Source organism: Trichechus manatus, unplaced genomic scaffold (assembly GCF_000243295.1).
Source record: "Trichechus manatus latirostris isolate Lorelei unplaced genomic scaffold, TriManLat1.0 scaffold00024, whole genome shotgun sequence".
Lineage (NCBI taxonomy): Eukaryota > Metazoa > Chordata > Mammalia > Sirenia > Trichechidae > Trichechus > Trichechus manatus.
In genome coordinates, this window is record NW_004443960.1 from 19,160,056 (window position 1) to 19,184,355 (window position 24,300).

The 24,300-nt window shown below is 37.0% G+C and overlaps 1 protein-coding gene across 1 annotated transcript in view; it reads left to right on the forward strand.

The window, feature by feature from the left end:
• The window catches only part of LOC101344022 (ATP-binding cassette sub-family A member 3-like), a 139,319-nt gene that overhangs the window by 78,524 nt on the left and 36,495 nt on the right, over positions 1-24,300 (forward strand). Inside the window, 8 exon segments of the mRNA XM_023728327.1 lie at positions 6,314-6,412; positions 6,878-7,094; positions 8,757-9,057; positions 9,925-10,168; positions 10,326-10,534; positions 19,099-19,306; positions 21,359-21,383; positions 21,752-21,899. Of these exon segments, the coding sequence (XP_023584095.1) occupies positions 6,314-6,412; positions 6,878-7,094; positions 8,757-9,057; positions 9,925-10,168; positions 10,326-10,534; positions 19,099-19,306; positions 21,359-21,383; positions 21,752-21,899 (1,451 nt within the window).

A 24,300-nucleotide genomic window follows, 5' to 3' on the forward strand; every position in this document is an offset into this window, starting at 1 on the left:
CCCTAGTCATAAACTGGAGTGAAAAAATGAAAAACAGTGGTGAATTTGAAAGAAAAGAGGCTACCAGTGGAGATACACGGCAGTTGACTCATTCAGCAAAGGTGGAAGCTAGGTATTATGTTACTACCTTAGCACAGAGTGGTAGTTGTGATCCCTGTCTTCTTACTACTGCTTTGGACTTGGAAAAGAGAAACAGGAAGAAGCTCCAAGAGGTGAACAACTAACTGTAGATTTCTAGGCTATAATTCCAGGTATGGAATTATGGATTCAGTACAGAATAAGATGAAAATTATAAAGTTAGGGAAGAACATATTTTGTCAGAATGAAATTTTCTCAAATAGGGACAGTTTTAAACTGAGAAATGGGAGGAAGAAAAATTACAAGAAAAGAAATACCTATGGATCCAGTTATTTCAGATTATAATATGAAAAGAATGAAAGGATGGTTAAGTTCTTAGTGATTTCCATTCCAGCTACAATTTTGCTATCGAACAGTAATTGAGCATTTACTTTTTCCCAGACATTGTTTTAATATGTATTTATTTGCCTGAAAAAAATAGGGAAGAGAAAAAGAAATACTTTTAATTACATATACTTACATTTCAATTCATTGAATGTATCTCACAAGGAAAGTTACCTTGAAAATTTAAAACAACATTGTCCCTTTTTGTAGAACAATGTTGAGACTTGTTAGAATGAAACTTAAGTTTAGGGTATGGCAGTAGAATGATGACTCAGCATTCCAAAGGCATAGACATGTAGGAGAGGTATCACAGTACTGCTGTATATCAGGGAATATGCTCCTGCTCAACATCCATGAGCTAGAGGATGGAAACATGTTGGAAAACAGATGTGACAATAGAAGGAGAAATAAGTTATATAATCATTGTGTAAAATTCCTGCAACCTAATAGGAGGAAATACATAATATATTCCTGATACAGTGTTTAAGCAAGATAACACAGAAGAGGGGACTATTCAAGTGTGGGCTTCTAATACATGTCTTATTTACCTCAAAGCAGTTTGCCTAACAAGTTCTTTACTTCTCTTGCCATTAATTATACCTCCTAGAAAAAGGAGGAAATAGGAAAAAAATTGCTAAATCTAATTCTGATAATCAAGAAAATGTTGCTTGAAGGAAAAAAAAAGAAAGTCAGTTACCTAGGGGCAATTTACCATATTATGGTAAGCTTCATTCCAGCAAAGAAGGAATCTGGTAGATTCAGATATGTGTCAAAATTGAAAGGCATATAGAAAAGCAAGTTTCCATAAGAAGACTCTATGAAAGGAAAGATAAGAGTGTTTGGAAGCTGCAAAAAGGAGATTCTGATGACAAGATCCTAGAGATAAAGAAAATAGAGTAATAATAAACAAGATAATTCTGAGAGGGTAATACAGAATATCATCAGGAAGTTTAACACCCCAGTCTTTTATTCAGAGATAGCTTAAGGAGTAATAATGTCGTCATTCATTTTTCTTAGACTTTAAGGCATCTTGGCTCCTGAGCAGGGTTGGCTCCCGAGCAGCAAGCTTGGAAAGATATTTGAGAATTACAAAAACTTATTTGATAGAGCAAAAACAAAGCTAGTGTTTGAGATCAGGACTAGCAAGGTAACCAGGAAGAAATGGAAGGGAAATTAGAATGTGAACGTGACAGATACAGATAAAACCTTATGGAATGAGTTCTGCTTCGGCGGGGCCTCTTCGAAGTATCCTGATCCCTTTCCTCCAGTTTTGCCTCCACTTGTCTTGAAGGCGTGGAAACTTGAATTTAGAAACGGGCAATAAGAAAAGAAAAATCTAAAGTTACATCTTGATCAAGAATGTCAGGGAGAAGAAGCTTCAGTTCTGTCATCAAGGAAGCAGAACTCTGCAGCTCCTGTTTTAATTCAACCTTTGTGATTAAAGAGAATAATTTTGTATTTTAAAATGTAAGAGTAAACAAAAAGGAGGGAGAAATTTTCAGAGTGCTTTAAGCTCAAGTCTCCAAGCTAGGATGAAGTACGGATGAGCCTCTCAAGTCACTATAAAGTGATTACAGAGGATTAAATGTTAGTTAAAGTGAAATAACACTGTGACATGTGAGAGGAGAAAATAAAATATACTTTATGTTTTTACAAATGATGGCTCTTAAGCTTAGAAAGAGTAAATCAAATAGTTAAGATTAAATCAATAGTACATCACATGGAAAGGTCAAACCAAATAGTAATAGTGACAGAGGCTGGATTGGAAAGCTGGCCCATTTATTTCCAAAGCCCTATGCGCGTCCGTGTACATGATGTTAGAAAACTGGAGACTTGTGTGTGTGTGTGTGTGTGTGTGTGTGTGTGTGCTTTAAGTGAAAGTTTACAATTCAAGTCAGTTTCTCATATGAAAATTTATAGACACATTGCTATGTGACGGTAGTGGCTCTCCCTATACTGTGATAGCACACTCCTCCTTTCCACCTCAGATTTCCTGTGTCTGTTCAACCACCTCCTGACCCTGTCTGCCTTCTTATCTCACCTCTGGACAGGAGCTGCCCATTTAGTCTAATGTATCTACTTGAGCTAAGAAGCACACTCCTCACAAGTATCATTTTATGTCCCATAGTCCAGTCTAATCTTTGTCTGAAGAGTTGGCCTTGGGAATGGTTTCAGCTCTGGGCCAACAAAGAGTCCGGGGGCCATGTCTTTTGGGGTCCCTCCAGTCTCAGTCAAACCATTAAGTCTGGTTTTTTTTACTAGAATTTGAGTTCTGCACTCCACTTTTCTCCTGCTCCATCAGGGATTCTCTGTTTTGTTCCCTGTCAGGGCAGTCATTGGTGGTAGCTGGGCACCATCTAGTTCTTCTGGTCTCAGGCTGATGCAGTCTCTGGTTTATGTGGCCCTTTCTGTCTCTCGGGCTAATATTTTCCTTGTGTCTTTGGTGTTCTTCATTCTCCTTTACTCCACGTGGGTTGGGACCAATTGATGCATCTTAGATGGCCTCTTGCTAGCTTTTAAGACCCTAGAAGCCACTCACCAAAGTGGGATGCAGAACATTTTTTAAATAAACTTTGTTATGCCGGTTGACCTAGATGTCCCCTGAAACCATGGTCCCCAGACCCCCACCCCTGCTACTCTGTCCCTCAAAGTGTTTGGTTGTATTCAGGAAACTTCTCAGCTTTTGGTTTAGTCCAGTTGTGCTGACTTCCTCTGTAGTGTATGTTGTCCTTCCCTTCACCTAAGATAATTCTTGTCTACTCTCTAGTTAGTGAATACCCCTCTCCCTCCCTCCCCAACCTTGTAACCATCAAAGAATGGCAAACTGGAGAATTTTAAATGAAGCTAAGAAGTTAAGCTTCACACATTGACACCAGTGAGGTGAAGATTGATTCCGGGAAGAAAATTGGAATGAGAACTTAGAGGAGGAATCATTAAATCGGGGGAATCACACTTCAATCTTGTATAGAATTTCTTCCAGAAGTAGGCCCTAGGGAAATATCAGTCTCTTTTCATGAGGTTGGAAAAAGGGAAAAAAAAAATGATTCATGTAAAGATACTGAATTTTGGAAGAAAAGGACCCCTCTAAGAAATCATAAGAAATGCCTACTCTAAAAATTAACTTACTGCAACAATAAAAAGCTTGTTTTTTTTTTTTTTTAAATAAAAGGCTTTGAACCTTTCTGTTTTATATTCTCAATCAGATTAAAAAGGATACTAAATTTATACTAAGCAGTTGTGAAGAGGAAAAATCAGAGATAGAATTCCTGATTACCTAATAAAAAACTGACCAATTAATAATGGCAGAAAATAGAACTTATGAAAGAGAGGATTGTGTCAAGAATTTTTCCCAGAACTATGAGGAAGGAATAAAAGAGACCAATACATTACTACTACACACCCACCATAATGGCGTAACTAAAAAGGACTGACTATAGCCTTTGAACATGTTAAAACCACTTTGGAAAACATTTGGCTATTTCTACTAAGCTAAATATGTGCTTATCTTATGACTCAGCAGTTTCCCTTCTAGTATAGACCTAAGAGACACATGTCCATCAAAAGACATGTAAAAGAAAGTTTGTATTCATAGCCATTTTATTCATAATATCCCCAAACCAGAGACAACCCAAATGTCCATCACCAAGAGAATATTACTTAGTAATAAAGAAGAATGAAGGTACTTATATATGCAACAACATGAATGAATCTCAGACATTGTGTTGGGTGAAAAAGTACAGACTGTAGAATTCCATGTTCAAGAAAAGGCAAAACTATACTTATAGAACTGTAAAATAATTGTTACCACGTGTGTGTGTGTGTGTGTGTGTGTGTGTGTGTGTGTGTGTGTGAGCGAGCGCGCGCGCGCGGTGTGTGGTGCGTATAGTGGAGGAGGTCATTGACTGGGAAGAGTCATGAGTTATCTTCTGGGAGCTGGAAATGTTTTCTGTCTTATATTGATGAGGGTTATCCAGGTATGTACATATGTAAAAATTCACCTACAATTAGTGTATTTTATATATGTTAAACCTGTATAATCAAGAAAAAATCCAAATGAAAAAATATATGTGATGATGGAAGGAAGTACATCAAATGGTAACGGGTATGCTCAGGGTGATGGGATTTTTTTTTCTTTTACTTTTTATATATTTTTGTATTCCCTCCCCCCTCCCTGTTTTAGTTAATTACCCATTGCCATCAAGTTGATTCCTACTCAGCAACTCCATAGGACAGAGTTTGACTGTCCCAAGCTGGATTCAGAAGAGGACATGGAACAAGGGATATCACTGCTGACGTCAGATGGATCTTGGCTGAAAGCAGAGGATACCAGAAAGATGTTTATCTGTGTTTTATTGACTATGCAAAGACATTCGGTTGTATGGATCATAACAAATTATGGATAATATTGTGAAGAATGGGACTTGCAAAACACTTTATTGTGCTCATGCAGAACCTGTGCATAGACCAAGATATAGTCGTTCACACAGCACAAGGGAATAGTGCGTGGTCTAAAATCAGGAGGGTGTGCGTCAGGGTTGTATCTTTTCACTATACTTATTCAATTTGTATGCTGGGCAGATAATCCGAGAAACTGGACTATATGAAGAAGAATGCAGCGTCAGGACTGGAGGAAGACTCATTAACAACCTGCATTATACAGATGACACAACCTTGCTTGCTGAAAGTGAAGAGGACTTGAAGCACTTACTGATGAAAATCAAAGACTACAGCCTTCAGTATGGATTACATCTCAACATAAAACAAAAATCCTCACAACAGGACCAATAAGCTACATCATGATAAATGGGGAAAAGACTGAAGTTGTCAAGGATTTCATTTTACTGGGATCCACAGTCAACGCCCAGGGAAGTAGCAGTCAAGAAATAAAACGAATCGGGTGGAAAGGGGGAGTGTGCTGTCACCGTATGGGGAGAGCAATTAGAGTCGCATAACAACGTATGTATAAATTTTAGTATGGGAAAAAATAAAAAAAGGAAATAAAACAACACATTGCATTGGGCAAATCTGCTGCAAAAGACCTCTTTCAAAGTGTTAAAAAGCGAAGATGTCTCTTTCAGGACTAAGGTGCACCTGACCTAAGCCATGGTGTTTTCAGTTGCCTAATATGCATATGAAAGCTGGGCAATGAATAAGGAACACCAAAGAAGAATTGACACCTTTGAATTCTGGTGTTGGTGAAGAATATACTGGACTGCCAGAAGAACGACCAAATCTGTCTTGGAAGAAGTACAGCCAGAATACTCCTTGGAAGCAAGGATGGTGAGATTCTTTTTCTCACATACTTTGGACATGTTATCAGAAGGGATCAATCCCTGGAGAAGGATATCGTGCTTGGTCAGTGAAAAAGAGAAAGACCCTCAATGAGATGGATTGACACAGTGGCTACAACAATATGCTCAAGCATAATAACGATTTTGAGGATGGCATAGGACCGGGCAGTGTTTCATTCTGTTGTACACAGGGTTGCTATGAGTCGGAACCAACTCAGCGGCACCTAACAACAACAACAGCTAGGGTTATTAACATATAGAGAGTCTTTGGTATTCTTTTATTTTTATTTTTAGAGTCTTTGGTATTCTTATTAGAAGACTATAATCATGTGTATCCAAGAACTAAGTAGAGTGGGAAGCAGTTTGTTAGAGCAATTTGCTAGTTTCTTTCCCTGCATTTGTCCCACATTTCTGATTTATGGAAACTATAACAAGCATTGTGATGAAGAATGGTCCATATTTTTCCCACTGCTGAGGGGAAATTGGTTTGGAATAAAAAAAATGCACAAGTATAAAAATCATCTGGTTTGTGCTAGCTTTTACTCTTCCTCTCCATCTAGGTTTAAAGTTCTGTTTACTGATCTGGAAGAGAGACAGAAAGAGCTGGGCATTGCTAGCTTTGGTGCCTCTGTCACTACTATGGAAGAAGTCTTTCTTAGGTGAGTAATGGTGCATAGGGAAAAGAAAAACCTTGGAGGGCAAGGGCAATGTCTTAGTATCTTCTTCACTCACCAGATTTTCAGATTTCACAGGTTAGAAAATTTACGGGGAAGTGGCTCTGACGTAGCTTAAAAAAAATTATCCCCATCATTTCCTAAAAGAATGGATATTTTAATTTACTCAAAGTAGGAATTAGATGATAGTCTTTAAATTGAATGAGTTCAACTTAATGAAACACTCATTACATGGCCCTTTTCTCAGTTTACCTCAAACATCCAGTAGTCCTCTGGTGTTTGGAAACCACTGCTCTACCATAGTTATCATGTTGCCTCCATATAATGCCCCTGCCAGCCAATGAGAAAATCAGGTAGTCTTCGGAGCTGAAGGCTGTGACTCACATTAACTAAACAAAATATATTGGAGTAGTGTGGAAATAAAATAGTTTGTGCTTTTTTTTGACACAGAGTTAGTAATGCGGCAGATACAAAAGATATCCAAGCTATCCAGACTCCCTTCCAGATGATGAACAAAGTCATAAACAAGAACCAGAATGCGAATTCATCCACATATTCTGAGTCAATATCTTGTTCCATGTGTACTGAAGCCTCTACTGTTATGTATAATACCGAGGTAAGCACCTTCATTGATAAACCTGATGTATATTTGGTTGGGGCACAAGAGGTACATTTTATTTTAATACTTGAAGGAGCGTGTAGTTCTCGGTGATGGCAGACCTAACCATATGTGGAACAGTCTATTCTACACCTAATTAATTTCCTAATGCAGAAGTGATGGGTTCTAGATAAAGATATCAGCTGTTGCTCTCAACCACTGTTATCCCTCAGGGTTCTTTTTTTCTGTTTTAGAATTCATTTTTCAATTGGTAACCCATGAAGTTGTCAGTTCATTGAAACTGCAGTAAGGGTACTAAGTAAACCTGATTTTTAATAATCAAGAATGCCCAGTATTTTCAATATTTTATGTTTTTGCAGTGGGAATTTAATAGTTATCTTAGGGATGATTCTCAAATCAGTATGAAGCTCAGCATAAGTCTCTTGGAGTAGCTAAGAATTTATTTCCTTCTCCTTCTAAGTTATCTATTCTTCCTATAAATCACCCTGGTTTTCTTGACTACTGGGAGACTGGAATATGGGGTACATTTCTTTCGAGTGTCCCTGTGAATTCTCATACTGAGGGAAGGATGAACCAGCTGAGAAGCAGTAGGGTATTGTCGGAAGATTTGGAGTCAGAAAGAACTGAGCTAGAGTTTTTTTTCCAGTATTTGTTTGCTATGGAACTTTGGATTTTAGTAACACCTTAAAAAAAAGCCAAAAAATGAATTTCTACATGTATCAGATGCTTAAGAAATGTGATTTTCCTATGTGTGTACATTTCTAATTTTCCCTATTACCCTTTCACAAAAGATGCAGATGAAGGAAGATTTGGTAGGCCAGCTTAGAACAATTTCTGATCATTTAATTAGCATAATAGTATATTTAAAGTTAGTTACAATAGCCAAAAGGTATAAAGAACTCCATTTCCTGTTCTTTAGAGAGTACCAATCATATAGAAAAATTCTCCCTTTAAATTTAAACACTATTTCTTGTCCTTGTAAATATGAGTTTCATTCAGAGAACATTTCTTAATAAGAGTAAGGATATTTTCTCATTCTGAACCGGGTCATATATCTTGAAACCTGGCAATGAAATCTCTGTGTGTGTGTGTGTGTGTGTGTGTGTGTGTGTGTGTGTGTTTCATGTCCAAATTTTATGGGAAAATATCCTTTAGGAAATTTTTAAAAAAACAAAGATCACAAGAGAAATGGATGTGATTTTGTTCTTCTGGTCATAGATAGTACAACACTGTGAATAAAGAAAATCATCCTGTTGAGATTTTCAGTGTTTTATATAAAAATCCAGACCTTAAACATTTTATTTAATAACTTATAGTGGGGGTCAGTAAACTTTTTCTGCAAAGGGAAAGATAGTAAATACTTTAGGCCTTGTGAACCATATGGTCTCTGTCATAGTTGTTCAACTCTGCCATTGAGGCTTGCAGACAACATAGATAATACAGAAATGAATGGGCATACCTGTATCCCAATAAAACTTTGTTTACAAAAAGAAATCATAGTTTGTCAACCCCTCCCTTATACAAACAAAAGACTGACCATATTATCATTTTGGTTTATTATGCTTAGGTTCTATTCCAAATATTCATTTCTATAAATCTTATATGTCTTCTTTGATAAAATTTCAAAGCATTCATCTTAATGGAGTTCAACAGGAATGACCTGTTTAGGTCTATGACTATTGTAATGTTGTTTCTCTCTTCTTTCTTTAGTGGTCCCTCTACCAACAGCAGTTCCGAGCCATGTTTGTAAAGAAGGCAGTGTTCAGCTGGCGCAACCGGAAGCTAGTATTGCTACAGATACTGGGACTTCTGGGTGTCCTTACTTTTCTCTTAAAAGCTCAAGACTTTTCAAATAAGAATGATGAGATTGTCAGACAAATGAATTTGCGTCAGTATGGTCAAACTATTGTGCCTTTATCTATTTCTGGGAATTCTAATTTGACTGTGAATCTCTTAAAACACCTTGAGACTGTGCTAAAGTCTGAAGAACAAATACTTCAGAAGGTGCAAGGTAAGCCTCTTAAAAAAAAAAAAAAGACTGCTCTTGGATGAAGACTGTCTTAGTTACTGCTGCTATAACAGAAATACCATAAGTGGATGGCTTTAACAAAGAGAAATGTGTTCTCTCACAGTCTAGGAGGCTAGAAGTCTAAATTCAGGGTGTCAGCTCCAGGGGTAGGCTTTCTCTCTCTGTTGGCTCTGGGGGAAGGTCCTAGTCATCAATCCTTCTTGGTTGAGGAGCTTCTTAGCACAGGGACCCCAGGTCCAAAGCACCTGCTATTCTTCTGGCTCTTGTTTCTTGGTGGTATGAGGTCCCCTTGTCTCTCTGCTCACTTCTCTCTTTTATATCTCAAAAGAGATTGACTTAAAACACAACCTAATTTTGTAAATTGAGTCCTGCCTCATTAACATAATTGCTGCTAATCCCACCTTATTAACATCATAGAGGTAGGATTTACAACATGTAGGAAAATCATGTCAGATGACAAAATGGTGGACAATCACACAATACTGGGAATCATGGACTAGCCAAGTTGACACGTATTTTGGGGGTACACAGTTCAATCCATGACATTCATCATGGCTGAAAGTGGAAGTATTTATAGATCAGCTAGAGACAGAGGGGTGTAAATTGAGAGAGTCTATATCATGTTGTGTGTCTTTTCTCAGTGAAGTAGTAGAGGTTAGATTATAGAGTATGAAGTGAGGGGGCTTGGAATTTACTAATGGGATAGAGTGCTTGAGAAAAATGGAAATGTTTGAAGTACCACTTTTGGAAAATTGAAAGGGGTTAAATTATTTGGTTCTTCTTCCCCAACATATATTTTAAATGATTTGTATTGTGGATATACTGACCAGTATTGTTTCCTTATCCTAGGTGACCTACTGAATTACTTGATAAAAAGTAAAGACTGTATTCGCTTATGCATTGTTGCACTTTCCATTGAGGTGAAGACAGATGAAACAGTATTGACTGCTCTTTTCAACAACGAAGCATACCATTCACCATCTGCATCTCTGGCGCTGTTAGACAACATTCTCTTCATGTCACTGTCTGGCCCTCATGCTTCCTTAACAGTTTTCAATAAACCTCAGCCATACCCTGATGACTTCATTGGCAAGTATGTTACTCTCTTCATTAGTTAGTTTTACACTTTGAATGTATTTCTTCTGCCCCATCTAATTATATTCATATGATAAAAATAACTGTTGATAGAAATCTTTATTTTTTACTATGTTCATTTGCTGATATTTCCTTTTTTGTTCCTTCTTCTGTAGGAGTACAAATGGAGACCTTGTGGCCTTTTATGTGCATTTTGGAATGGCCCTTTTAATTAGTGGTTTTTGTCTCCTGACAGTGACTGAGAGAGTCACTAAGGCGAAGCACATCCAGTTTGTGAGTGGAATTTATGTCCTTATATACTGGTTTTCTGCTCTATTGTGGGATTTCATCATCTTCTTCATTTCCTGTTGCTTACTACTGGTGAGTGTTAGATAAAGTTTCTTGAGGGCTCATTTTTGTTCTGTATCCGTGGAATTTCACTATTCTTAACAGTGCCATAAACCTAACTCTGTCAGTAGCCATTTGCTCATCTTAGAAAACACATTGCAAAAGTCTCATGGTAGAAACTTTATCCTTCATATTCATTCCTTCTTTAGGAGAAAATAGCTTCTTTGCAGAAGCGGAAAGCCCTCTTATGGAATAGTTTCCTATTTATTTGCTCATCAATTTGTGGCGACCCCAAAAATTGCTCTAAAGGTGGAAGAACTCTTACTTTTTACCTATCTCATACTACCAAGTCTTGTCCAGCGTTGTAATATACTGAGTCTTCTAGCTATACTATGGCCAGCTTTTCTAGTTTCCCTTGAGTTCTATTAATTTATTTAAAAGTTTTATTTAACACCTGCTATCATCCAGATGCTCTCCTGGGATTCACTGTGTGGTTTGTGTATCTAAATTCTATCTCCTGGTCTACCTGTTGGTTCAACCAAAAGAGACATATGTGAGATCACTATTTTAAAGCTAAGCTAATACCCATGAATTCTCAATGCTAAACTTAATTGGAGGAAATGGATTGAAGAACACATCCTTGGCTGGAGAGCTACGTGAAATTTATTATTATTACTTACTCCCAAATCACACCTACCCAATTTTCATTAATGAGGAATTAGAACAAAGCATAAATATAAATGAATGCATACCATACCATTTTCTAGTGATATATGGCCCCATATGTATTCCAGAATCTGCCCAACTATGTTAGAAATTTCTTTTCTTTGAGGGGTATGTGTGTATTTTGGAGCGGGTAGAGGGATGAATATGAAAGGTATGGTGTACATAGAGGTGAAATCATGGGGTGGGGGAAGGGAGAAGTATCTTCCCTAATAATAGATATGAGGAATTTAAATATGAATAAGAATATGACTCATTGCCCAAGTAGTTCACTGCTTAGTAATGGATACAAACTAACCATGAAAATAAAATAATTACAACACAGTATGTTTATTCTTATCATAAAATTATGAAATACGATTTTCCAATCCAAATAATAAAATCGACCAGTAAAATTATTTCCTACTTAGCTCTTTTGTCCATCATCTCCTGAGTGTTCTTTCTTCCATTACTTTTTTTCCTTTTCTTCTTCTCCTTATTCCTTTTGTTCTTAAAAGTATTTGAGAGGACTTATTTAAATTCTGTGTATTGCATCATCAATATTATGTGAGTGTATTTGTATTTGTGCGTATGTTAATGTGTCTGCCTGTTTGATGTATGTATGTATATTTTTTGGAATGAAGAAAATAGAGCTGCAAGTTTGAGAGGCATCAGGAATTTCTCTCTCTGCACATCCTACATATTTCCAGACACAGCACTGTGGCCCAGGAACTTCATGATGGAAGTGGTAGGTTGTTGGTAGTAGTTTGGAGAGAAACTCTTTGGTACAGAGATCCCCAAGTTAGAATGAATTAACAGGAGTTCTATCTTTGCACATCTTCCATCTTGCCACATGTATCACTGTGGCGAGGAAGTTCCATCATCTTCTTCTACTCATAAATTACCAGCAGACCACTAAGATCATTATCCTTTTAAAAACTGTTGCCGTCGAGTTGATTCCGTCTCATAGCGACCCTGTAGGACAGAGTTATACTGCCCCGTAGTGTTCCTAAGGAGCAGTTGGTGGATTCGAACTGCTGACCTTTTGGTTAGCAGCTGTAGCTCTTAACCACTGCCCCACCAGGGCTCCACTATTGTTTTAGAGGGCCACTAATTTTATTTATTACCAAAGGCACTGGTGAGCAAATCAGCATCACTTCTGGCACTATTATTTTCCCTCCACCTTTCCCCACCAACTTCTGCAATACACAAACACATTGGGAGCATTGGCATCGATCATATGATTCCTGAATCTTAAAATAAGTTGTATTATTTTAGCTGCATTTCACAGGTTTGTTTCTGTCATATTCAAAATTTTTCCTGATTTAAAAAAATACATGTTAGAAGGCTATTGTTTAATTACTAAGCAGTTAAGGATGTTCTAGTTATCTTTATGACGTATAGCTTAATTTTATTGTGATCAGAAGATATACCACGAATGATTTAACTCATTTGAAAGTCATTAATGATTGTTTTAAGATCCAGGAATTGGTCAGTTTTGATGGATGCTTTATGAGAAATTAAAAATAATATGTATTCAGATATTGTTGGGGTTGTCATGTATGTCAGTTAGGTCAAAATATATGATCATTTCAATAGATGCAGAAGGAGCATTTGAAAAAAGTTAACATTAATGCTCACCCATGATAAAACATCTCTGAGCAAACTAGGAATAGAAGAGCATTTCCTCAACCTGATAAAGTACATCTATAAAAAATATAATTAACATTATGTACAAGGAATGCTGTGAAAAGTAGAATAAGAAATCCCACTTCTGATGCCAAATATGGAGTGGATAATAAATACCACGCCACATGCCAACTGAGCTGTGTGGAAATATCAGCTTCCCTTTTCTGTGCAGTTCTGACACCAGCTGCCCACACAGCACACTCTTTCTCTGCCTCAGGCCACTTGGATCTAGGTTAGCCTTCAGAATGCCAAATAGGCAGATGCCAGTCATAAGTTTGGGGAGTCCACATGTCACCCCAAACTTCTGACCTGCTGGCCACAGAGTTGGGGGTTCCCTCAACCCCCAAGGGTGCCAGCTGCAAGCTCGGGGTCTTTCCTAGGCTCCCTTACTTTTAGCTACTGACTCCCACTACCTCTTTGGGTTTGATAATTTGTAGGAACATCTCACAGAATTCATGGAAAGTACTATACTTACAACAACAGCTTTAATATAGCAAAAAAGGATACAAATGAAAAGACACATAGGATAAGGTGTGAGATGGTTTCCAATGCAGAGCTTCTATGTCCCAAGTGACTTGTTACTCTCCCACATGAATGGATGTCTTTCACCAACCAGGAAGCTCCTGTAGCTTCCATCTTCTGTGCTCTTATTGGCCAGTCTTGCATGATAGGCTAAATCATGCCTCCTAAGGTTGGTTGACATTGGGCCACCAGGTGGTCCTTCTGGTGAGTGGTCCTTCCATTCACTGGCCTCAGGTGTTGTCTGGTTCTCAGGAACCACGAAAAAAGGCCAAATTGCTTTCTGCAAGGTGATTCACTGCCTCACAAATGCATTATATCTAAGATCAGGGCAGGAACACGTGTCCATTTTCACACTTCTAATCATTGCACTGGAAGTGTAACAACTACAATAAAGGAATAAAAAGAAATTTTCAAACATAAATATTACAAAGAAAGAAACAAACTGTTTTCAGAAGGTATGATTGTATACATAAAACAATTATAAGAAATCTCCAAAGCAGTCTTCTAAAATTAATATGACTTAACAGGGTGCAAGGTATTAGGTCAATATACAAAAAATGTATATCTCTATAGACTAACAAATTTTTTAAAATAATACAGTAGCATCATAACTAATATACTTAAGAATGAACCTAATGAAAAATATGCCAAGTCTATACACTGAAACCTAACAACTTTGTTGAGAGATGTGTAAAACAACCTAAATAAGTGAAATGCTCAATATTTTTAAGATGTTCATTTTCTTTTAAGTGATCCATAGATTCTACACGATACCAATCACCCAGTCTTGTAGTTACCTAGTGCTTCTGTAACAAAAATACCACAAGTGTTCTTTAAAGGACAGAATTTTATTTTCTTACAATTCTGTAGGCTAGAAGTCTGACCTTAGGACATTGGCGTTAGAGTAAGGTCCTTGTTTGTCTCTTTCAGCTTCTAGTAGGTACTAGCAATCCTAGGTATTCCTGGGCTTGTAGATGCATCTGCCTACATCTTCACATGATATCTTCTCCATTTGCATATGTGTGTGTGTATCTGTTTTTCCTTTTTATAAGATACCACTCAGAAGGAGTCACAAACAGTGTCACATTTACATGTACAAGGATTAGAACTTCAGTATATCTTTTTGGGGGACTCAATCCATAACACCCAGCAAATCTATTTTTGTAGGAACTGAAAAACTGTTTCTAAAATTTACATAAGAATGTATCAGTCCTAGAGTAGTCAAAACAACTTTAAAGATGAAGAACGTAGTTGGAAGACTTAAATTTCAAGATTCACTGTAAAACCAAGTAATTAAGATAGTGTAGTGTTGACATAAAAATAGACAAAGAGATCAAAAGAATAGAACAAAGAGATATGAATATATATATTCAAATGGTTTTTCAACCAAAATACCAAGACAATTCAATGGGAAAAAGATATTTGCAACAAATGAGGCTGGAACAGCAGCTGTCATTTGGAAGAAATAGACATTGTTCTTTCACAAATCACACACATACATACAAATATGAATTGGATCATAGATCTAAACCTAAAAGATAAAATTATAAAGCCTCTCAAAGAAAACAGGAGAGTATATTTGCAACCTTTAGGTATGCAAAAATTTCTGAGAATGTAGAAACAAGTACTAGCCCCAATAGGAAAAAATGATAATTTGGACTTTATCAAAATTTTAAATGTCTGCTATTCGAAAGATGCCATTTAGAAAATAGTCAAACTGAAGACTAGGAGAAAATACCCACCATAAATATATATCTTAAAAATACATATATCTGTACTCATATCTAGAATCTATAAAGAACTCCTACACATCTCTAATAAAGAGAAGTAACCCAATTTTTTAAATGAGCTAGAGACTTAAACAGAAACTTAACAAAAGAATTTTACGAACAGCCAATAAGCACAGGAAAAGGATGCTAACATCATTAGTAATCAGTGAAATGAAATCAAACCACAATGAGATACCATTTCACACCCACCAGAATGGCTAAATTTTAAAAGAATGACAATACCAAGTTTTGGTGAGAGAGAAAGCAACTGGAATTCCCATAAACTCCTGGTGGAAATGTGAAATAGTATGACCACATTGGAAAACTTTTTGGCAGTTTCTTATAAATGTACACTTATTTTATGCCTCTGAAATTCCACTCCTGGAAATTTACTCAAGAGAAATGCAAATATGTATTTATAAAAATAAATGTACAAGAAAATTCATGAAAACTATTTTTGTAATAGCCTAAAATGAAAACAACCCAAATAGCCATCAACTAGAGAATAGATATTTGTGTTGTATTCATGCAATGGAATATTAAACCCATTGCCATTGAGTCGATTCTGACTCATAGTGACCCTATAGGATAGAGTAGAACTGCCCCATAGGGTTTCCAAGGTTTTAAATCTTTATGGAAGCATACTACCACATCTTTCTCCTGCAGAGCAGTTGGTGGGTTCAAACCACCGACCTTTTAGTTAGCCGAATGCTTAACCAGTGCACCACCAGGGCTCCTTTAATGAAGTACTACACAGCAATAAAAATAGGTGAAGGAATGGGCAATTGATACATGGAAGAAAATGAATGAATCCAACAGACATATTGAGCAAAAAAAAGCCAGTCAGAAAAAAAGTACATACTGTTTGAGTCCACACATGTGAATTCAAGAACAGACAAAATCAACCTTTACTTATATAAATAAGAACAATGGTTGCTTCTGGGAGTGGAAATTGAATGGAAAAGAACATGGTGGCACTTTCTTTGGTGATAAAAATGTTCTGTATCTTGGTTTGGTTGTTGGCTGCAAGTATATGTATACGTTTATCAAAATTCATTGAACTGTACACTAAAGATCTGTGAATTTTACCATATATAAAGTATACCTCAATTTAAAAGATCCTTCTGATACGTGAAAGTTGTTAAACTGATTCTAAAATTTATACCAGAAGGCAGGACAAGAACAGCCACACAATCTTGAAACATAAGGGCAAGGTGGAGGAATAACTCTTCTGGATATTAAGACATCTTTAAAGGTACAGTAATTAAGAAAGTGTATCAGCACAAAAATAGACTAATACACCAATGGGACAGAATAGAAAGCCCAGAAATTAAATCCATGAATAAATGCATAGTTACTTTATGACAAAGATAGCTCTGCAGAGAAGTAGAGAAAGACAGTCTTTCAAAAAAAAAGAATGCTAGGGCATATCAGCAAAAATGGCAGAGAAAGGAACTTCAAAAGTTTATACATTCATAAAAGCCTGAAAAAACTGGCAGAAAATATGGTCCACGTATAGGAAAAAAGCAATCAATAGAAACTGTCCCTGAGGAAGCCCAGACATTGGACTTTGTAGGCAAAGACTTTAAATCAGTTATTTTAAATAGGTTCAGAAAACTAAATGAAACCTAAAGAACTAAAGGAAACCATGAGAATTACATCTCACAAAATAGAGAATATCAATACATAGAAATTATAAAGAAGAATAAAATAGAAAATCTGGAACTTAAAAGTACAATAACTGAAATAAAAAGTTGACTAGAGGGGCTCAACAGCAAATTTTGGCAGGCAGAAGAATTACTCAGTAAACTTGAAGATACGTCAATTGAGATTATCTAGTCTGAGGAATAGAAAAGAACAAAGAATGAAGAAAAATTAACAGAGTCTAAGAGATCTGTGGGGTACGATCAAGTATTCCAACATATACATAATATGAGTCCCAGAAAAAGAGGACAGAGAGAAAGCAGAAATGGTATTTGAATAAATAATAGCCAAAAAACTCCCAAAATTTAATGAACAACACAAATATACACATTTAAGAAGCTCAACAAACTGCAAGTAGGATAAACTCAAAGAGATCCACACCAATACCTATCATAATCAAGCTATCAAAAGCCAAAGACAGAATCTTGAAAGCAGCAAGAGAGAAGTGAATTGTCACAGACAAGCGTTCTTCAATAAGATTAACACCTGATTTTTCATCAGAAACTACTGAGACCAGAAGGTAGATGGATGACATATTCATAGTTCTGAAAGGGAAAACAAAAATGAAAACCTGTCAACCAAGAATTATATATCCAGGAAAACTATCTTTTAAAAATTAAGGAGAAATTAAGACATTACCAGAAAAACAAAAACTGAGAGAGTTCATCTCTAGCAAACCTGCTGTATAAGAAATCCTAAATGGAGTCCTTCAGTCTGAAATGAAAGGACACTAGACATTTAGTTGAATCCACATAAAGAAATAAAAAATACCAGTAAAGGTAACTAAAAAGTAAATATAAAAGAAGTGTTAATTGTAATCCTCAGAGGGGTGACCTCTAAGAAAATAACTAAAAAAATACAGTTTAAAAAGTTAAGGGAATTAAAATGTTACACTAGAAAATATCCATTTAACACAAAAGAAAGCAGAATAGAGAACTGAGGAACAAAACAACATATGACATAAAAAAACAATAAAATGGCAGAAATAAGTCCTTTCTTATAAGTAATTACATTAAATGTAAATGGATTAAACTCTCCAGTTAAAAGGTACAGTTCCGCAGAATGAATAAAAAAAAAAATTGATCCACCTATATGTTGTTTAAAAGAGACTCTAGATTCAAAGACAGTGATAGGTTGACAGTGAAGGATGGAAAAAATATTTCATGCAAAGAGTAATCAAAAGAGAGCTAGTTGTGACCCTAATAATGTCATTCAAAATACACTTTAAGACAAAAACTGGGTTATAGGAGTCAAAGAAGGAATGTAAAATGGTGCAGCAATGGATTAATTTTGTGCTGGAGTCCCTGGGTGATGCAAATCAAGAAGCACTCGGCTACTAACCAAAAGGCTGGTGGTTTATATCCACCCACAGGCACCTCAGAAGAAAGGCCTGGTGAACCCCTCCTAAAAGATGACAGCCATTGAAAGCCCTGTGGAGCACAATTTACTCTGAAACACACAGGGTCACCATGAGACAGAATCAGCTCCATAGCAACTGGTAATTTTGTGTTTCGCTTTCTGGTTTTCAATGTGAATTGGAAAAATTGAAGTTTGAGGTTCCTGAGTGGCTGGGTTGAATGTAAGGGGAGTCGGGTAGTAGGATAGAGCCAGGAGTCCAAGTCTAAAGGTGGATAGCAGTGCAAGGTAAACCCATTGCCATCGAGTCGATTCAGACTCATAGTGACCCTATAGGACAGAGTAGAACTGCCCCATAGGGTTTCAAAGAGCCGCTGGTGGATTCCAACTGCTGGCCTTTTGATTAGCAGCCCTGCGCTTAACCACTGCACCACCAGGGCAGTGCAAGGTAGGTTATGTCATATTATAATAACTAGAGGAAAAATGTCTATAGATATAGTCTCTCTTTAGAGAAATAGTCTACTTTCTGGAAAAGTTGGGGGTTTGGTTATTGGGGAAAAGTATACTGACTTTGTTAATAAATTTAAAAAATAAATTGTTCCAGCTGGAAAAAAAGGAGAAGTATAGTGGTTTGGCTCACTGTAATGTTCTCTGGTGAAGACGAGGTGGAAGCAACTTTTTTCATGTTTATATGCTAAGGCGTATTTTTTTAAACATGGCAAATTGATTTAATTAATGAATAGTTCTATGCTAAATAAAGCCAAGATTTGCTATGTTCTTTTCTAAATGTTCTGGCTTGATTTATTTTTACACTTGCCTTTCACCTTGCCTTTATCTCTGTATTCTGTGTTTCAGGGAGTATTCAAATACTGCAGAGTGAATATACTTGTCATGGATTACCACTTCCTGGACACAATGATGATCCTCATGCTGTATGGCTTCTCTGCCATCCCCCTCGTGTACCTGATGAGTTTTCTGTTTTCTAAAAGTACCACTGCCTACATCAAGCTTGTCCTATTCAACTACTTTTCAGGCATTTTCAGTCACTACATAGACTTCACAGTACGGTACAGCATGGGTAAGCAATTCACAAAATGTCCTCTTCCCCTGAAGGCAGCAGTAGAAACGAGGAGTGGGCTTGCAGGTATCTAAGAACATTAGTAGACAATTAAATTCTAGGTTTTGGGGGAAACCTTGTACTTGATGTCAATCAATAAACATATTTTGTGTGCCTGTGACATTCTAGGCATTGTGCTAGGGCTAGGATCCTTGTATTGAAGACATGGGACTGAACCTGATCTCCAAGTCCTTCAACATGATTCCTCCTCCCTATAACCATCTCCTAAAGCTCTATCACATGATGTAAATCTGTTTTGTACTTGATTATGGAAATTTTAGGAGTCTTTCTCCCTGAGACTCATTTGCCTGAGAGAGAAGAGACAGAGAATATAGCTTTCTTCTTAGAAGGAGCAGGCCTTAGAAAGAAGAAATTATATCCCCAATATATTAGACTGTCATTGTCTTTAAAACTGTTAACTATTGATATTGTAGCCCTTTAGAGTGAGGTGAAAAGGGGGGAGTGTGCAGAGGAATCTTAAGCTCTTGGGAGTGGCAAACAGTTCTGTTCTGGGAAGGTTTCACAGGTGACTCCTCCTTCCTAATTAAAAAAGCAGCAGAAGATCCTGAACCTCCTAACAAGATTTTTCAGAAAGAAGGAAAACTACATAGACACCTAACATGCTGTCTTAGTCATCCAGTGCTGCTGTAACAGAAATACCACAGGTGGATGGCTTTAACAGAAATTTATTCTCTCACAGTCTAGGAGGCTAGAAGTCCAAATTCATGGCGCCAGCTCCAGGGGAAGCCTTTCTCTCTCTTTTGGCTCTGGGGGGAGGTCCTTGTCATCAGTCTTCCCCTGGGTCTAGGAGCTTCTCAGTGTAGGGACCCTGGTCCAAATGATGTGCTCCTCTCACGGCTCTTCTTTTTTGGTGGTAGTAGGTCCCCCTCTCTCTGCCTGCTTCTCTCTCCTTTTATCTCTTTTAAGATAAAATGTGATGCAGGACATACCCCAGGGAAACTCCCCTTACATTGGATCAGGGCTGTGACCTGAGTAAGGTTGTTTCATCTCACCCTAATCCTCTTTAACATGACCTAATCCTGCCTCATTAACCACAGGCAGAGATTGGGATTTACAATACATAGGACAATTACATCAGATCAAAAAATGGGAATCATTCCCTAGCCAAGTTGGCACATATTTTGGGACCTAGTTTCTGCAGGATCTGTAAACTATGTATCTCCTCATTTTCCTCCTCTGATTATGGTATTTGGGGAGAGAATCACTCAGTTGACCATTATTACGAAGAGCATTTTTAAAAGAGAGACTATTGTCAGTTCTTTGTTGACTCGCCCTATGAACACACGTTTGAACTGTGTTAAGCAATTCTTCCCCGCCTGTTGTTGCAGAACTCCACAAGCACAGGCTTCCTGCTCCATTTCCTTAGTTCTTTACCTATCATAAAAATAATTCCCCTACGTTAACTGAAGATGAGCTTATACAGTCCTTTGCATACTTCTTCAAGGATGCATTTTTCATGCAAGCAAAACTTGAGCTCCCTTACAGCAGGCTAAAGTACTTGTAAGAGCTATGCCTTAGTGCTCATTCCCACAAAAGAACCCCCCAAATTATGGAAAGCAAGGTTCTATATATTTTTTGCATACCTCTCCAAAGGGAAATACTGTGTTATGTGAGGACTACTCACCTGCAAGCATTTGAGTTTGTGAACCCTGACTTAGAATGAAATACTGGGGAATTATCATTTAAGGGACTGCAGAAGGAAGTTGAGGCAGAATGAGAGAGATTACTATTTTAGAAGGTTTAAAATACATATTTGGGAGGAGTATCTTGCAAAAAGTCACATAAATGTGAGAACAAAAGAGAAGCCAGTAGATTTGGCAATTAGAAAGTCAAAAGAAACTTCCACTTTTCAGCAGCATAGCAAACACCTTGAATTATACTCTGCCAAAAATAATGAGCTGAGAAGAAAGTATGGAATTGGCAGAGGCCAACAATAAAGTGAAAACAAGTGTCCTGGGAGGTAAACAAGCATTAGAGGTAGCCTTTGACCTGACATTATTGACAGCATATGGTGACCTTAATCTTCCATTTTTGTAAGTTGTGAGGAACACAGAGGTCAGGATAATAACCACAGAAGTCCAGGAAGACATATCATGTGGACACTCTTCACCAAAAAAAAGCTTTTCAGACTCTTCAGTTATCTACAAACACACTGTCACTGGCTATCAACTGGAACAAACTCCATGGGAAGTAATTAGTCTTCTTCAAAGATAATTATCTGGTTTTTAATTCCCTGAGCTTGGATTGACCATCTTTAGGGGTTTGTTGACCTAGTGATGGTTCATTTCCTATAATGAAACCTGATGGTTCATTTTCTATATTGAAACCTAATCTTATCATCTTTTTAGAATTTGAAAATTTAATGTCAACTGACACCAAAAACTTCATACTTAATGCATTATTGCTGTTTCCCAATTACAACCTTGCGAAGTGCCTCAGTGAATATTTTACTTTCTACCAGAAGAACCTACCCTGTGACACCTCAAAACACCCTTCTTCCAACTTCAGTTGTAATAAAGAAAGTAAGTATATTGTGGGTCCCTAAGTCTTTTGGGAATTAGCCTTAGACTCAAACCCTCAAAGACGAAATATAGAATAAGAGCTACTAATAATCATCCACCAAGTTGCTTTACTTACATTATTTAAAATCTTCACAACTCTTCAAGTTATCTGCTGTAATGCTCATTTTGAGGATAAGATGTGCCCTGTATCACACAGCTTGTATGGGTCAGAACTGGAATTCAAAGCTTATATTCTTTCATTATATAATGTATTTCCCCTTGGGAAAGAATCTCTTAAGGGTCTATATTGTAACTGTATTTTATTTACTTTTGTTACTCCCACCACCACCACCACACATAATCACTCACACTCACCTGCCCACAAGTTATAATCCATTCCTCCAGTGCTAGTGTAGTACCTGGCACATAGGACGGACTCAAATCTTCCTTGAATAAATAGGTAAAGGTAGGAAGTAGTGATTTGGGTGATGAAGAGTAGTACAATGGATAAAATGAAAGTAAGAGAAAGAAGTCTAGCCAAGGTGGCAGGTAATAACTGTTAAAAAAAAGATACAGTCCAACTCTGAAGTAAGCTAAATATATTATGCATTTGAGTAATTGGTGGAGTATAAGGAAGAAACCATTTGAACACTCAGTTTTTGGTGGCATGAATGTAACATTGGCTCTGTAGGGAACACTATTTGCATAGTCTTAATAATTTAAATGCTATGTATTTTTTGGTTTTCATCTTTAGGTATCGATTTATAGACAAAAGATTTGCTATCAAAAATGAATTGTTATCATTCTTAACAATGTAAAAGTAAAAATATAGCTAGCAAGAGTTGAGGGTTAAAAGAGACAAGAGAAATAGAAGAAAAGTAAAAAAAAAAAAAAAAAACTAAGTCATCATCTTAGAATGAGAGGAGTTAAGAGATATTCTGTATGGTTGACGGATGATAAGAGGTTTAAGATAAATGTAAGGAAAGGAAATAAAAAAGCAATGTAACTATATAGGAGAGGAACAAGAGTATAAAAGAGAGAAAAAAGAGTATAAAAGAGTTTATGCCTTCAACTATCAATGCTGGAAAACAATAGATAATATATTACATTGATAAATAAAGGAACCCTAAAAACCAAATCCACTGCCGTTGAGTTGATTCCAACTCAGCAACCCCATACGGTTTCTTTGGCTGTAAATCTCTACAGAAGCAGACTGACGCATCTTTCTCCCGTGGAGCCATTGGTGGTTTTGAACCAAAGACCTTTCAATTAGCAGCCCAGTGCTTTAACCACTGTGCCACCAGGGCTCCCAAATAAAGGAATAGCAATATAAAATATTACGGCAAAAATGTAAAAACAATAGTTATCATAAGTTTTAGTGATGCTACTAAGATGTTTTATGCTACACTGAATCTGATTCCTTTAAATATGGATTGTTATGTTTTTCAGGGAATTATTCCTGATATTATGAAACTTCATAATTAACTACCTAGTAGAGCACTAAGGATTTTGTTGTAAATCCAGTTCCTATTCCTAACTAGGTAGCTACTTTATTTCCTCTGAAATCTTCCAAGAGTTTCCCTTTATCCTTGGTGTTATAAAATTTTACCATAAGGAATTCATAATGCTTAACATTTGGTATCCTTTCACCATACTTATTCAGTCTGTGTGCGAGCAAATAATCCGAGAAGCTGGACTATATGAAAAAGAATGGGGCATCAGGATTGGAGGAAGACTCATTAACAACCTGCGATATAGAGATGACACAAGCTTGCTTGATGAAAGCAGAGAGGACTTAAAGCACTTACTGATGGAGATCAAAGATTACAGCCTTCAGTATGGATTACACCTGAACATAAAGAAAAAAAAAATCCTCACAACTGGACCAATAAGCAACGTCATGATAAATGGAGAAAACATGGAAGTTGTCAAGGATTTCATTTTATTTGGATCCATAATCAACACCCATGGAAGCAGTAATCAGGAAATCAAATGATGCATTGCATTGGGCAAATCTGCTGCAGAAGACCTCTTTAAAGCATTAAAAAGCAAAGATGTCATTTTGAGGACTAAGGTGCGCCTGACCCAAGCCATGATATTTTCAGTCGCCCCATATGCCTGCAGATGCTGGACAATGAATAAGAAAGCCCGAAGAATTGACGCCTTTGAATTACGGTTCTGGTGAAGAATACTGAATGTACCGTGGACTGCCAGAAGAATGAACAAATCTGTCTTGGAAGAAGTACACTCAGAATGCTCCTTAGAAGCAGGGATGGTGAGACTTCATCTGATGTACTTTGGACATATTATCAGGAGGGACCAGTCCCTGAAGAAGGACATCATGCTTGGTAAAGTAGAGGGTCAGCGAAAAAGAGGAAGACCCGCAATGAGATGGATTGACACAGTGGCTGCAACAGTGGGC